The 13,846-nt window shown below is 48.1% G+C and overlaps 1 protein-coding gene across 4 annotated transcripts in view; it reads right to left on the bottom strand.

The window, feature by feature from the left end:
* LOC138489469 (zinc finger protein 436-like) overlaps positions 1 to 13,846 on the bottom strand; it is a 246,579-nt gene that overhangs the window by 144,833 nt on the left and 87,900 nt on the right. For 3 of the 4 annotated variants that reach the window (XM_069617200.1, XM_069617201.1, XM_069617202.1), the window contains exon 4: positions 8,261 to 8,323. The exons of the other annotated variant lie outside the window; for it this stretch is intronic. In XM_069617200.1, the coding sequence (XP_069473301.1) occupies positions 8,261 to 8,323 (63 nt within the window). The remainder of the gene's footprint in view (positions 1 to 8,260; positions 8,324 to 13,846) is intronic. 4 annotated transcript variants of the gene reach the window in all.

The raw sequence follows: 13,846 nt of genomic DNA, 5'->3' as shown, positions 1-13,846 counted from the left end.
AGGTGTTGAGACCTAAAAGGATGACAAGGAGGGAAGTGCCCTTGCCCTTTTCAACCCAGACCCATGAAGCCTCTGTGAAAGGAATCATAAGACCGGGAACTACAGGTGGCGTGTGGTGTGTGAAATGCCAACGGTGCACAGAGCCCTTCCGCACTGATAACCGAGGCGGGGAGACGCGCTCCCTACCGTGGTACCGTCCTCGACTCCAAAGAAAAGAAACGCCAACGGATTCAGCACAGCCGGTGAGTCGGAGAAAGCGGATAGTAAACTGGACTGTGTTGAGCCCAAGGTTGCAAACGGCAACATTGTGAACAAAGAACTTGTGTGTGTTCGAGCTGTTAAGAAATTCCAGTGAAGGACCAGCTGCAGAGTGGTCAGGTACGTAGGCGCTCATTCAAAAGGACTCTGGCTGGTCCCCTTTGTTGAAACTACAAATAGCAGGAGCCCCCTGGAGAGGCTGGCGTGAGGTGTCAGAGTGGTCATTCAAGGGTCAAGTCAAACCCTTTATACAATCGAAAGTCTCCGACACGTTGACAGGAGGAAATCAAAGGGACGTGAATCCTGCATTGCGAGAAAGCAAAGTGAACTGTGTATTTGGCAAATGTGAACCCGGCTGAGGGATGCCTGTGAATCAGGGTGAATCATAATACACCTGTTAAAATTGTGTCGAGAAGAGTGAACCAGACCAGGGAATGTCCACAGTGAGTGATTGTTTAAAGAGACATTGAGACTCTCGAATATTACATGGTGATATTTTGAAAGGAAGGCCGTAGTGAACCCGACTGAGGGAGGCTATTGTTGGAAGAAGGATCAGAGCCCGGCTGAGGGAGGATCCGAGGGGCGAAGAGTAATCGCCCAACGTAAAATATTACCAAAGGAACTTGTTTGTTTGTTGTTTATGCTCCATCAGGCCTTCTAAAGCAAGAGACTTTGCATAAAAGAGACTTTGCCCCAGAAGGTCCTGGTATCGTTGAAAGGAATTGTAACCTTGCGCTGGAGAAGCCCAGGAGTGTGCTGTGCTTAGGAGTCCAGCCTTGTCCCATGTTAGAAAACGTGATGATGGGAGACCCCAGCCAGACCATGCCGACTTATTTTGTGAACACTTCTTCCTTTTCTTGTGAACATTATCCCACACTATTTTATAGCATAGCGCTAAGAATTGGCAATAGTTTTTTTTATTATAGGCCGTTTTGATTTTACTAGACGCTACTTGTACGGTGTTATTATTTGATGGTCGTAGCTTGCTCCCAGCTTAGATTTAGGTTTGGATTAGGCGTTTATCTCACCCATTACACAGTTTATTAAACACCCTTGAACTGTGATCATTTGTGTCTGTCTTTACTTCGATACCATGCCCCCCTTACATGCCCCATCCTGAAATTGCAGCAAAACAATTTCTTTAAAAAAGCTGGCGTGGGATGGGAAATGAATGTTTATGCATATCCCATCCCAACATGGCCCCCGCCGCACATGCTCAGTATGACATGGCCAGGCCTAGGGTGAGTAGGCATGACCGATCCAGCAAATAAATACCCTGGAAGTGTGCGCTCTGTCCTTTCCAGTGAGCGCAGGTTCAGGGTGTTTGAATCCAGTGATCCCAGTCGGAGGAACGGAACCGGGATTATATGAGATAAAGGGGGGGGGGGGGGGGGGGGGGGGGGGGGGGGGGGGGGGGTGTGTGTGTGTGTGTGTGTGTGTGTGTGTGTGTGTGTGTGTGTGTGTGTGTGTGTGTGTGTGTGTGTGTGTGTGTGTGTGTGTGTGTGTGTGTGTGTGTGTGTGTGTGTGTGTGTGTGTGTGTGTGTGTGTGTGTGTGTGTGTGTGTGTGTGTGTGTGTGTATATATATATATATATATATATATATATATATATATATATATATGGGATACATTACTCACCGTAATCGTATTTCTGATGCTTGTATCTGCTTAGATTCACATGCTGTGCATAGGCCGACATCTAGTGGAAGCTGCGGAGTATTACAGTTTGTTTTTCGAAAGTCGAAAATGGGCGTCGACACAGGCGTGCCAGTAATACTATCCCTAGTGTGACGTCCACTGTACCCAAGATCCCTCACGCGTGTAGGATCCTCAGATTGTATTTTTTCTGACATGAGGAAGCATGAGGAGTAGCGTGAGTACAGATAATCCAAGCAGATAGACAGAAAAGGTAAGACTACAAGCAATCATGCGCCTTCTCTCGGAGGGGAGGAAGGGTGGGTCGCATGTGAATCTAAGCAGATACAAGCATCAGAAATACGATTACGGTGAGTAATGTATCCCTTCTGAGGCTTGTGGAATCTGCTTAGATCACATGCTGTGCATAGATTAGCGAGCAGTACCAGAAGAAGGAGGTGGGATGTGAGAAGGGTCATGAGCAAACAGGTGTCTTAGAACCGCTTGTCCCACTTGTGTATCTGTCTTGGAATGAGTGTCAATGCAGTAATGCTGAGTAAAAGTGTGAATAGAGCTCCAAGTAGCCGCTTTGCAAATGGTGTCGAGGGGAACATTTGCAATGAAAGCCAGAGTGGCACCAATGCCTCTAGTAGAGTGGGCCCTTGGCGTAAAAGGCAGAGTCTTGTCAGAAAGAGAGTAACACAGCTGTATACAGTTGATAATCCACTTCGAGATAGCGCCTTTAGAGACGCGATCCCCCTCTCTGCCTGTAGCTACGGAGACAAACAGTTGATCTGTTTTCCTTAGCGGTCTGGTTTTATTTACATAGTATAGGACCGCCCTACGCACATCTAGGGTGTGTAGTTTCACCTCAGCCGAGCTTTGCGGGTTTTGGAAGAAAGCCGGAAGCTCGATGGACTGGTTTACATGGAACTTGGATATGAATTTAGGTGAGAACCTAGGGTGTGTGCGTAAAACCAGTTTGTCCTTGTGGATAGTAAAGAAAGGATCCTGCACTGACAGAGCCTGAATTTCACTGACCCTTCTTATGGAGGTAATGGCTACTAAGAAGGCCGTTTTATAAGTCAGGTGTTTGAGACTACTTTTATGCATGGGTTCGAATGGGTGTCCCATGAGCTTAGCTAGCACCACGTTGAGGTCCCATCCTGGCGGTGGGTTCGAAATAGGAGGGTGAAGTCTCTTTACTCCTTCCATGAAGGCTTTAACCACTGGTACTTTCCACCACGAGACCTTGTTATGGGATGTGGTGTAAGCCGAGAGGGCTGCCAGGTGTACTTTCAGCGAGTTAAAAACCAACCCTGCATCCAGCAGGTGGAGCATGTATGTCACAACGTTGGAAGGAGTGCAATCAACCGGGTTGATTTGTTTATTCTGGCACCAGATAACAAATCTTTTCCACTTATCAAAGTAACAGTGCCTTGTATTTGGTTTCCTGGACTCCTTTAGAATGTCCATACACCTCTGTGGTAATTTGAGATGTCCAAACTCTATGACTTCAGGAGCCATGCTGCTAGGTTCATAGAGTTGGGTTCCTGATGCACTGTTTGACCCTGTTGCTGGGACAGTAGGTTGTACCAGGCTGGGAGTCTGATGGGTTCGCACACCGCCATCCTGCGTAGGTGTGGAAACCATGGTTGTCTCGCCCACATGGGAGCAACTAGGATGAGCGTCATAGATTCCTTGTTCATCTTGTACACCACCTTCCTGATGAGAGGAGTTGGTGGAAAAGCGTACGCAAACATCCCTGACCAGTTCATCCACAGGGCATTCCCTTGGGAGTCCGGCTGGGGGAACCTGGATGCAAATCCTGGGCATTGTTTGTTTTCGCTTGTGGCGAATAGGTCTATAGTGGGGAAACCCCACTGAGAGAAGAGATCTTCTACTACGTCTCTGTGAAGGACCCATTCGTGTTCTTCTGGGAGGGAGTTTCTGCTTAGAGCATCCGCTAGGGAATTGAGCTCCCCTGGAACATGTTGCGATGACAGGAAGATGTTCCGTCTGAGTGCCCATATCCATATTTTCTGGGCAAGCTTGGACAGATTTGGCGAACGAGTCCCCCCTTGCTTGTTCAGATAGAACATGGCTGTCGTGCTGTCCGTCCTGATCTGCACCGACAAGTTCAGTAGATGGGGCTCGAACGCCCTTAGCGCTCGGAATACTGCCAGAAGCTCTAGCAGATTGATGTGGTTCTTGGCTACTGAGTGAGACCAGAGACCCTGAGCTGTGTGGTGGAGATGGTGAGCTCCCCACCCAGTTAGGCATGCATCTGTAGTCACCACGGCTTGTACTTCGGGATCGTAAAAGGGTTTCCCCTTTGCGAGATTCTCTCTTGTCCACCAGTGTAGGCTCTGTACGAGTGTTGGCGAAACGACCACTAGATCGTCCCAATGACCACTTGCCTGAGACCACTGTTTCGCCAACCATTCCTGCATGGGACGCATGCGCAGACGCGCGTGGGGGACCAGGTAAATGCATGACGCCATCATGCCCAGTAACCGCATAGCTTTGCGTACTGTTATCTGTTGACCTGACTGATAATGCGGAATTTGCAGAAGTATATTCCGAATTCTCTCTTCCGAAGGGAAGGTCAATCCTTTCTGAGTATCTAGGATAGCTCCTAGAAACTGTTTTGAGGTGCTTGGCACCAGACTTGACTTTTTCTCGTTGATGGAGAAGCCTAATTCGTGGAGGAGGTCGATAGTCCTCTGAATGTTTGACCTGCAAATTCCTGGGGTTTCCCCCGTTATGAGCCAGTCGTCCAGATAAGGGTACACCGGGATTGCTTCCCTGCGTAGGTGTGCAGCCGCCACCGCCAGTACCTTGGTGAATACCCTTGGTGCTGAAGCTATCCCGAAGGGCAGTACCTTGAATTGGTAGTGGCGACTGTCCACCTTGAAGCGCAAGTACTTTTTGTGCGCTGGGAGCATGGAAATATGAAAATAAGCATCTTTCATATCCAAGGTTGCCATGTAATCCCCCTTTTTTAGGAGGGGGATTACCTCTTGTAGCGTGGTCATACGGAATTTTTGGGGCTTGACATATTTGTTGGCAGGCCGTAAGTCCAATACTGGGCGCATTGTCAAATCTTTCTTTGGCACAAGGAAGTAAGTTGAATAGATACCCTTGTTTACCTGGTGTCCTGGGACGAGTTCTATCGCGTCCTTTTCTAGCAGAATGGCGATCTCCTCGAGAAGGATCCTTTGATGCTCTAGGGAGTGCACTCTTTGTCGTGGAGGATGATTCCGGGGACGCTGCAGTAGTTCTATACAATATCCTGCGGATACTGTTGACAGCACCCATCTGTCTGAGGTGATCCCTTCCCAAGCCTGGGTGAAGGTGGAAATGCGTCCCCCTACTGGGGTTGCGTGGCAAGGGACCCTGAACTGAGCGTCACTGTTTTGGTGGAGGCGTGCCCCCGCCCTTGTTGGGGCTGCCTCTGCCTCTTCCACGACCTCTCTTGTTACCCCTGCCGTAACTCTGGGTAGACTGCTGGTTGTTATTCCATTGTGTACCTTGTCCCTGGGCATAGTTGCCTCTTTGTGAATTTTGGCCGCGTGGGCGACGAAAATTATTGTTCCCCCTCTGGTTAGGGGGTTTGTTGGTAAGCTGGCCAAGGGATTTGAGAGTCTCATATTCATCTTTGGCATTTTTAAGTGCGTCTTCGACCGCTTTCCCAAACAATAGGTCGGGTTCCACTGGCTTGTCTATTAAAGAAGCCTGGGTTTCTGTCTTGAATCCCGACTGCCGTAACCACGCATGTCTCTTGATAACAGTACCTTCTGCTATCAATCTCCCTGCGTTGTCAGCGGCGTCGAAAGTTGCTTTTAAAATGCAACCAGACACGGCTCTCCCCTCTGCCGAGATCCGAGCCAGCTGGCCCTTTAACGGTTCTGGAGCAGAGGCAATGAGCGCCGCGACTTCTTCCCATTGATGGCAATTGTAACTAGCCAACAGGGTGGTGGAATTCGCAATCCTTGCTTGGTAGGCGGACGTTGAGGCTACCTTTCTGCCAAACCCGTAAAGTTTTTTGCTCTCCTTGTCGGGAGGAGCTTCTGATGAAGATAAGGGCGTGCCAGCCCTCTTTCTAGTGTTGGTCACCACTAGGGAATCTGGTTTAAGATGTCCCTTTATATACAGAGGGTCAGACTGGGCTGCCCGGAAAATCTTTTCAATTCTGGGGTTGACAGCTCTGGTGAGGTTAGGATTCACCAGGGAAGGATCTATTCTTCGTTGGATGGATTTGAGGATAGGGATGGTCTGAGCGACCGGTCTTCTCTCTCCTACAAACTCCTCCGCGAAGTCCCTTTCCTCCTGTACACCGTGGGTGTCGATGTGGAAGTGTTCCGCTGCTCGAGCGAGAACCTCGTTAAGGAGGGGCTGGTTATCAACTGGAGAGTCAGTAACTGGGGCTTCGCTTTGTACTGGGGAATCTACTCTGTAAATTTCCTGCTCATCTTCTCCCTCCTCCAGGTCCTCATCCTCTGCATAGTAATCTGTCCCGGTTTGTTCTTCCATAAATGCAAACTCCTGGTCCTCTTCAGGGAAAACTTGTCCCTGATAACTGGGGAGTGGAGTAGAATATGGAGTGGAGTAAGGCTGAACCTTGAAGGGTTCAGGTCTTTCGACCCGGGGCTCTTTACTTAGCGGGATAGGATCGGAGGAGCCTGAGGGTGTGGCCCCTTGAGGGTTATATGAAAGAAAGTGTTCTGGGTTCTTATCATAAAAATCAGCCAAGGAAGACATCCTAGACATAACCCTGTCTATGTCTTCACTGGACCATTCCCTGGAACAGGGTATTACTTTAGCAGGTGATTTATTTTCAAGGGTAGACTTGTGTTTGCTTGTCTGCTTAGGCTTTACAGGGGTGGAAGGCTGTGCTTTCCGCTGTTTCCCCCCTTCTCCGTGCGTGGAAAAATGTTTTCCCTGTCCCTTGGGGGCCCCAGAGACTTTCGACGCCTGGCGTCGAGGGTCTGGAGAGGTATCTGTGTGCTTCGGGCGTGGGGCCTCACTGATGTTAACCGCGGTCTCGGTATCTTGGAGCGCGGCCTGGGGGTGGAAGTCGTCTTCGTCTCCCGACGATCGAACTTCCGTTAGTGTGTGTAGCGAGGCACTCTTGGCAAGAGTGGATGATTGCCTTGCGTCGTGAGGCGATCTCGATCGAGAGCGCCCAGAGGACACCGAGTCGGACCGTTCTTTTTGTGCCTCTTTCCGGGAAGTCGACGTCGTCGAGGTCCGGTTGGTCTTAGTGTGTTTAGTGTGTGTTAGGTGTGTAGCGCTTGCGTCGCCGGGGGTCTTCCCCATAGCCGCCTTGCCGGACGACCTTCCGAGGTCGGGGACCTGCGCTCGTCGGCTGTCTTTCGACGCCGTAATGCCCTCGCCGTCCGAAAGTACGGCGTCGCTGCCATCGCTGAAGGCGCCCTCCGCTGCCATGGCCTCCTGCCTGGCGTGGTGGGCCCAACGCTTTGTCGAACGGTCCTTAAGTGTCTTAGGTTTAAACCTACTACACGCTCTGCAGTTCGCTTCGGGGTGATCCCTCGGCAAGCAGAGATTGCACGTGGCGTGCCTGTCGACCCAAGGGTATTTGCGATTGCACTTGGGGCAGAATTGAAAAGGGGTACCCTCCATACGCACCTTAAGGCAGCGGGCTGCTAAGTGTAGGAATATATATAAATGTAACTATATATCAAGAGTGAAGAGTATGTACCACCCCCCACTCTCCCTACTTGTAAGGGCCGAGGCCAGCGGCCTACTAGGCCCGGGCCGAGGCCAGCGGCCTACCGAGGCCCAGATCCGTCGTGCAGCAGTCGACGGTCGATGACTTCTCCAGCCGTCGTCGAGGTTGAGGGTCGACGTTGGGGTGGGGAAGGGAATGAATAAGAATTAAAATTATAATAACAGCAAAAGTATGGCTAAGGCCAGGGAACTCCGCAAGATGCTTCCGACCAGTATGGCGGAAAAAAACAATCTGAGGATCCTACACGCGTGAGGGATCTTGGGTACAGTGGACGTCACACTAGGGATAGTATTACTGGCACGCCTGTGTCGACGCCCATTTTCGACTTTCGAAAAACAAACTGTAATACTCCGCAGCTTCCACTAGATGTCGGCCTATGCACAGCATGTGATCTAAGCAGATTCCACAAGCCTCAGAAATATATATATATATATATGTGTATATATATATATATATATATGTGTATATATATATATATATATATGTGTATATATATATATATATATTCTGGAGCATGCGAGAGTCCTGGGGGTTGTTTTTGGAGTGAGCGGGGGAGCCCCGGGGTTGTTTTCTTCTAAAATGTGAACGTGCTGACGCACATTGGTAACTCACCCAAATCTCGGTCTGTAATGCTTTCTCCGAGTTCGTCACAAATGGAAGCTGATGCCAGATCTTCTATTTTCATCAAAAAAATATATTAGTATCAGCAGAACAATGGTCAAGGTGACTACTTTTGTGCATTTCAGAAAGTAAAGAATGCAAATGCAACAAATAAAAATACGTTTAAAGAAACAAGATCCATCCCAATTTACATGCAGGTAATTAAAAAAAGGTTGACCTCAGTGATTTAAAAAAATTCTAAACGTCGATCCGCAAACCATCCTGGTCTTTTCTAGGAATCTTGGTCAGTGCCCAACAGAATCCACAAGTTCCCCCAACCTTGTAAACAGTGTGTGTATAAGTTGCAGACATGTATGCATGCAAACACACACACACACAAACTCATAAATTGTGTTTTGTGCTGATTTTCTCTCTTTCCCTCTCTCTCCCTCACACACACACACACACAGGTCTGTATTTCTCACTTGTATGTCTCCCTTTCACAAGAACACACTCGCTCACAGGCAATCTCGCGCTCCCACACATACTGTCTAGCTTTCTTTTCTTTTTCTGTCTCCTCTCCCAGATCTTCTAAGGGAACACCCTTCAGGTGGATCAGTAGAAGGGGTAAAACTCTCTACGAATCAGACAATGCAGCAACAGCAGAAGTGCAAGGATGTGTTAACTCACTTTGCCCCACTGTTCTCACTTACACCAGGCTTGACCCATTGGGGCCAGCATGACATTGACATTGGTGATAGTGTACCTATTAAAAGCAGGGACTACAGGATGTAGGATAACGTGAGGAATCACATTAAGGAAGAGGTCAATACAATGCTTGAGCTTGGAGTGATTCAATACTCCACACAAGTCCACGGGCTAGCCCAGCTGTGTTAGTACCAAAGGCAGGGACTAAGGAACTTAGATTCTGTGTGGACTATAGGGCATTAAATGCAGTTACCAAGACTGATGCCCATCCCTTGCCAAGGACAGATGAACTGGTGGATAAACTGGGCTTGGCACATTTCCTCAGTACATTTGATCTGACAAGTAGTTATTGGCAGACTGCCATGACTGACCAGTCCAAGGAGAACACAGCATTCTCAACTCCATAAGGCGTGTACCAGTTTAAGGTAATGCCCTTTGGCTTAAAGAATGCACCTGCCACATTGCAGAGAATAGTTAACCATCTCCCGAATGGGTTAGAGAACTTCTGCATGGTATACTTGGATGAGATAGCAGTGTTCATCCCAACGTGGGAAGAACATCTTCACCACCTGGGACATGTGTTGCAGGCCCTTCAACAGGTCAATCCGACCATGAAAGCAAGTAAATGCCAAGTTGGTCAGAGTAAAGTGGTCTACCTTGGTCATGAGATAGGAGGAGGGAAGATCAAGCCCTAACCTAGTAAAGTCCAGGCTGTACAAGACTCGGTCGGTCCAACTACTCAAACTCAAGTAGGAGCCTTCTTAGGACTTACTGCTTACTTGTATGTGTATATTACTTGTATCGCGCACCGAACCCAGAGGTAACTGGGCGCTGGAAAAGAGTGTTACAGGCATAGAAAAACGTTGACAACAGGTAAGAAGACCAGTGGTTACAGTTAGGTCTGAGGACAGGGAGTTACACGTGAATGTTATAGGCATAAATAAAACGTTGACAAGGGTGGGAAGACCAGAGGTTACAGTAAGGTCTGTTGACAATCATTTACAAATGAGAGCAAATGGTGGAGAGGGCCTCATCGGGTAGGCTCGTCACTAAGTCCGTTTTTTACTCCGGTTCTGAAGATCCAGAAGGATGGTGCTAGTCTGTGAGAAAGAGGCAGAGAATTCCAGCATTTGGCGGCTTGGACAGGGAAGCTGGCACCACCTGCAGTTTTTAGGTTGAACCTTGGTACTGCGAGGCGATTAGATTGGGCAGATCTGGTAGTCCGGGATGGTTGGTGCTTGCTGAATTTATCTGACAGATATTTAGGAGCAGAGTTTGATAGGCATTTGCGAGTGATTGCCAGAGTGCGGAGAGTGATTCTATCGCAAACAGCAAGCCAGTTGGCATCTCGTCTGATAGTTGAGATGTGGCTGGATCTGGGAAGATTAAGTGCTGCTCTCAATAAATTATTTTGTAGGACTTGAAGCCTACTTAAATTCTGTTCAGAGGATCCTAGGAAGAGGGTGTTGCAATAGTCAATCTTTGACAGCGCTAGGGCTCTGTCTAGTGGACAAGTAGGATTTGCAACTGTAGATTAACTTGTTTGTGTAGGCGGTAGCAGATGCCACAGCACTGACTTGTTTTTTTAGGGACAGCGTCCAAACCACAGACTCACAAGATTTTTATTTCCTTGCCGAATTTGATCCAGTTCCCGTCAACATTGCAGGAAATGTACCTTTGGTCAAGTTTATTTAGGCGTGCCCGAGTGCCGACAATCAGAAGCTTGGTCTTTTCATGATTAAGGCACAGAGTGTTGGTGGCCATCCAAGCCTGGATTTCTAGGTAGATTTCATTGATTAACTTGGAATCTTCATCGTAGTGGTCAGTAAGCGGGCTGAGCAGCTGGGTGTCATCTGCGTAGTTGGTGTAGATAACACCCAAGTTATCCAAGCGATCAAAGAGGAGCTTCGTGAATATATTGTATAGTGTTGGCGAAACGCACGAGCCTTGGGGGACTCCACAGAGTATAGGGATCGGGTTGGCAGAGGAAGTGGGTGAGAAGACTCTGGTGGTTCAATTGGATAAAAGGATTTGATCCAATTCGAGGCGTTGGAGGAGAAGGTTGCTGCTGAGGTGAGATGTCTGGTGAGGATTTGGTGGTCGACTAGCTCGAATGCCGCAGACAGGGCTAACAGCAGACGGATCGCTAATTTACCTTTGTCCTTTTGCCTCGTCCATCTGGATTTTCAAATCCAAGAATGATGTCTCCGTTCCATGTATTGGCCTAAAACCGGATTGTCTGAGGCCTAATAGGTTGTTTACTTCCAGGTGATTCTGGATTTGCAAGTATGCAACTCTATCCAAGATTTTTAAAAGGAAGGGGACGGTGATAATCAGCCTGTAGTTCGTTGGAATGTTCGGGTCTAGATTGTTTTCGTTTTAGGAGGGCATCACCCAAGCCTCCTTGAGATTGTTGGGTACTTGGCTTGTCTTGAATGAGGAGTTTATTAATGTAGCAATGAAAGGGGACAGTTCTGTGGCTTCTTCCTTAATGATGGAAGCTGGGCAAGTGTCTCCTTGGCAGCAAGAGGGTTTCAGGCACTTAATAATGTTGTCTACTTCTTTTGGTGTCACTTGGGAGAACACAAAAGGTGGGCATTGAGGGGGTGACTGCTCATGAGCTGGGTTGGCGTCTAGGTTGATTGAGAGGGTGCTCTTTTTAGCTTCTATCTTATTTCGTAGTAGCGCTATTTTGTCAGATACGGCTTGTTGGATTTTGGTGCACCAGGCTGCATCCTTGATGCAATCCTCAGTAGGAGGTGCTGGTGATTCTAGTTCCTTTAAAATGCTGAATATCTCCTTAGAGCTTGATTTGGTATTAAGGATTCTGGTGTTATAGGTTTCTTTCTTTGTGGATAAGATGGCAGATTTGTAGGATGCTGCAACTGTAGCGAACACGGCTTTGTTATGGACGGTAGGTGAGTTTCGCCAAGTGGATTCAGCCAACCTTTTTGTGTTCCTTAGGATTTTCGGTTTGGGCATGAACCACATATTGAGGTGGGCAGTTGGTTTGGCTTTTTTTAAGCTTGAGTGGTGCAGAGACGTTAAGGGCTGATTCAAGAGTGTCATTGTATAGGTCCAGTAACTTATTTTAGTCTAGGTTCTTGTAATTGGACACGTCAAGGATGTTGTTGATAAGAGGCCGGAGGCTTGAGATTGTGACATTTCGACAGTTTCTAGAAAAGATAGGGGTTGCCACGGTAGGGCATGGGGGGAGGGTGTCATACCTTGGATGGTGAACAATATGAAATAGTGGTCCAACCAAGCGACAGGTTCATTCGGAAGTATTGTTAAGGAACAATTGAGGTCTAACACTCAATCCAGGATTCAGCCCTTGATGTGAGTAAGTTCTGTGACTATATGTTTGAAGCCAAGGTTTTCTTATGCTAAGGCCAGAGTGTCATCAGGGTCCAGAAGTCCTAAATTAAGGTCCCCCAAGAGGATAATTTGGGAGCCAAGCTTAGTGTTCGCAGAGAGGAGGTTAATGATGTCTCCCTCGAAGGAAGAGATCGGACCACGGGGGCAGTAGATGAGATGCAGAAGAATTGTTTAGGTGGGTGAGAGTGCAATTTTGACATATAGAAGTTCTGCAGAGGGAAGGCTGGTCTGGGAGATGGCTCTGAGGCCCAAATGGGTTTTCGTTATGAAGGCAACTCCTCCTCATTTTCCTGTTTTTCTGTCAGCCCTGATGATAGTGCATCCCTCAGGGAGGGCTAGTGAGATTGCTGGGCCTGGTGAAGCCAGGTTTCCGTAATGGCCAAGAAGTCAAGACAATTGGCAGTGATAAGGTCATCAATGTTGAGGGCGTGGGCAACTAGTGAGCGATGTTAATGAGTGCTCCTTTGATGGTGGGCAGCCGCAGTGTGTCTGACGGACCTTCTGGGCTCAGATTTCCTGATGAGGATGGTGGGGTCCATCGAGGTGGTAATAGGGGGTCGGTGAGATTAGAGTCTGTGAGGCTGCTGCAGGGCAAGGAGTAGGCAGGTGTTTTTTTTTTTTAACTTCGGTGATGTATATTGGGTGGGCATCCTTAAAGTTACTTTGTGGTTGGGGAAACGAGATCCTAGTCTCTGATTTCAGATGTCGACCGGACATGGGATAAATGGAATGGGAGGTGTGGCGAAGCGCTGAATCCATTCCTTTGGGCTGAGTAATGGATTGGCTGTGTTCCTAGTGATGGTGTTATCTAAGGGGGTGCATTTTCTGATGCATTGAGAAGGGGGAGGTGGGAGTGCGTTGTGTGATAGCATGGAATAATGGGAGGAAGGAGGCCATGGTGAGGGTGACTCTGGAAAGCAGCCATGGTAGAGATGAATCTGGCGTGGGTTAGAACAAAGTGGAGCTACTAATAGGGACGGCCGGTAAGGCGACTGGTGAGTGAGGTGGGGGCGGAGTGTTGCACGATAGACACCTAAGGCTGATATCAGTGGGATAAGTGGAGAGAGAAAACCCACCTCTACGATGCAGTAGGAGGTGGTAGGTACTGGGCCGCGCTGTTATTCAAATAACAGTGTAGTCACTAGGCTAGGATGGATAGGACATCTCTGCTAGAGATTTAACAATGTTAACACTGGGCTAGGAAGGGCAAACAAGGCATTTGTGGTATGCAATAGGCAGCCAATGTAGTTATTCAAGTGACAATGTTATCACTAGGCTAGGTGGAACAAGGCAGTTAGGCTGTAGGCGGTAGGTAGCTCTATTATACATTGGGTAAGGTGTATGGCATAATTATACAGTAGGCAGCAATAGATGCTAAGAGTCAAATGGCACAATAAAGCAGGCAATGGTTGTATGCAATAGGCTGATTCTGAATAGGTGAAGCAGGCATCACAGAACATACAAGGCATTACTGGTTTATACACAACAATCGCTGTAACGTGCTAGATTGAT

This window comes from Ambystoma mexicanum, chromosome 9, assembly GCF_040938575.1.
Source record: "Ambystoma mexicanum isolate Mex_15411 chromosome 9, UKY_AmexF1_1, whole genome shotgun sequence".
Classification (NCBI taxonomy): domain Eukaryota; kingdom Metazoa; phylum Chordata; class Amphibia; order Caudata; family Ambystomatidae; genus Ambystoma; species Ambystoma mexicanum.
This window is presented reverse-complemented; position numbering and strand designations above follow the sequence as displayed.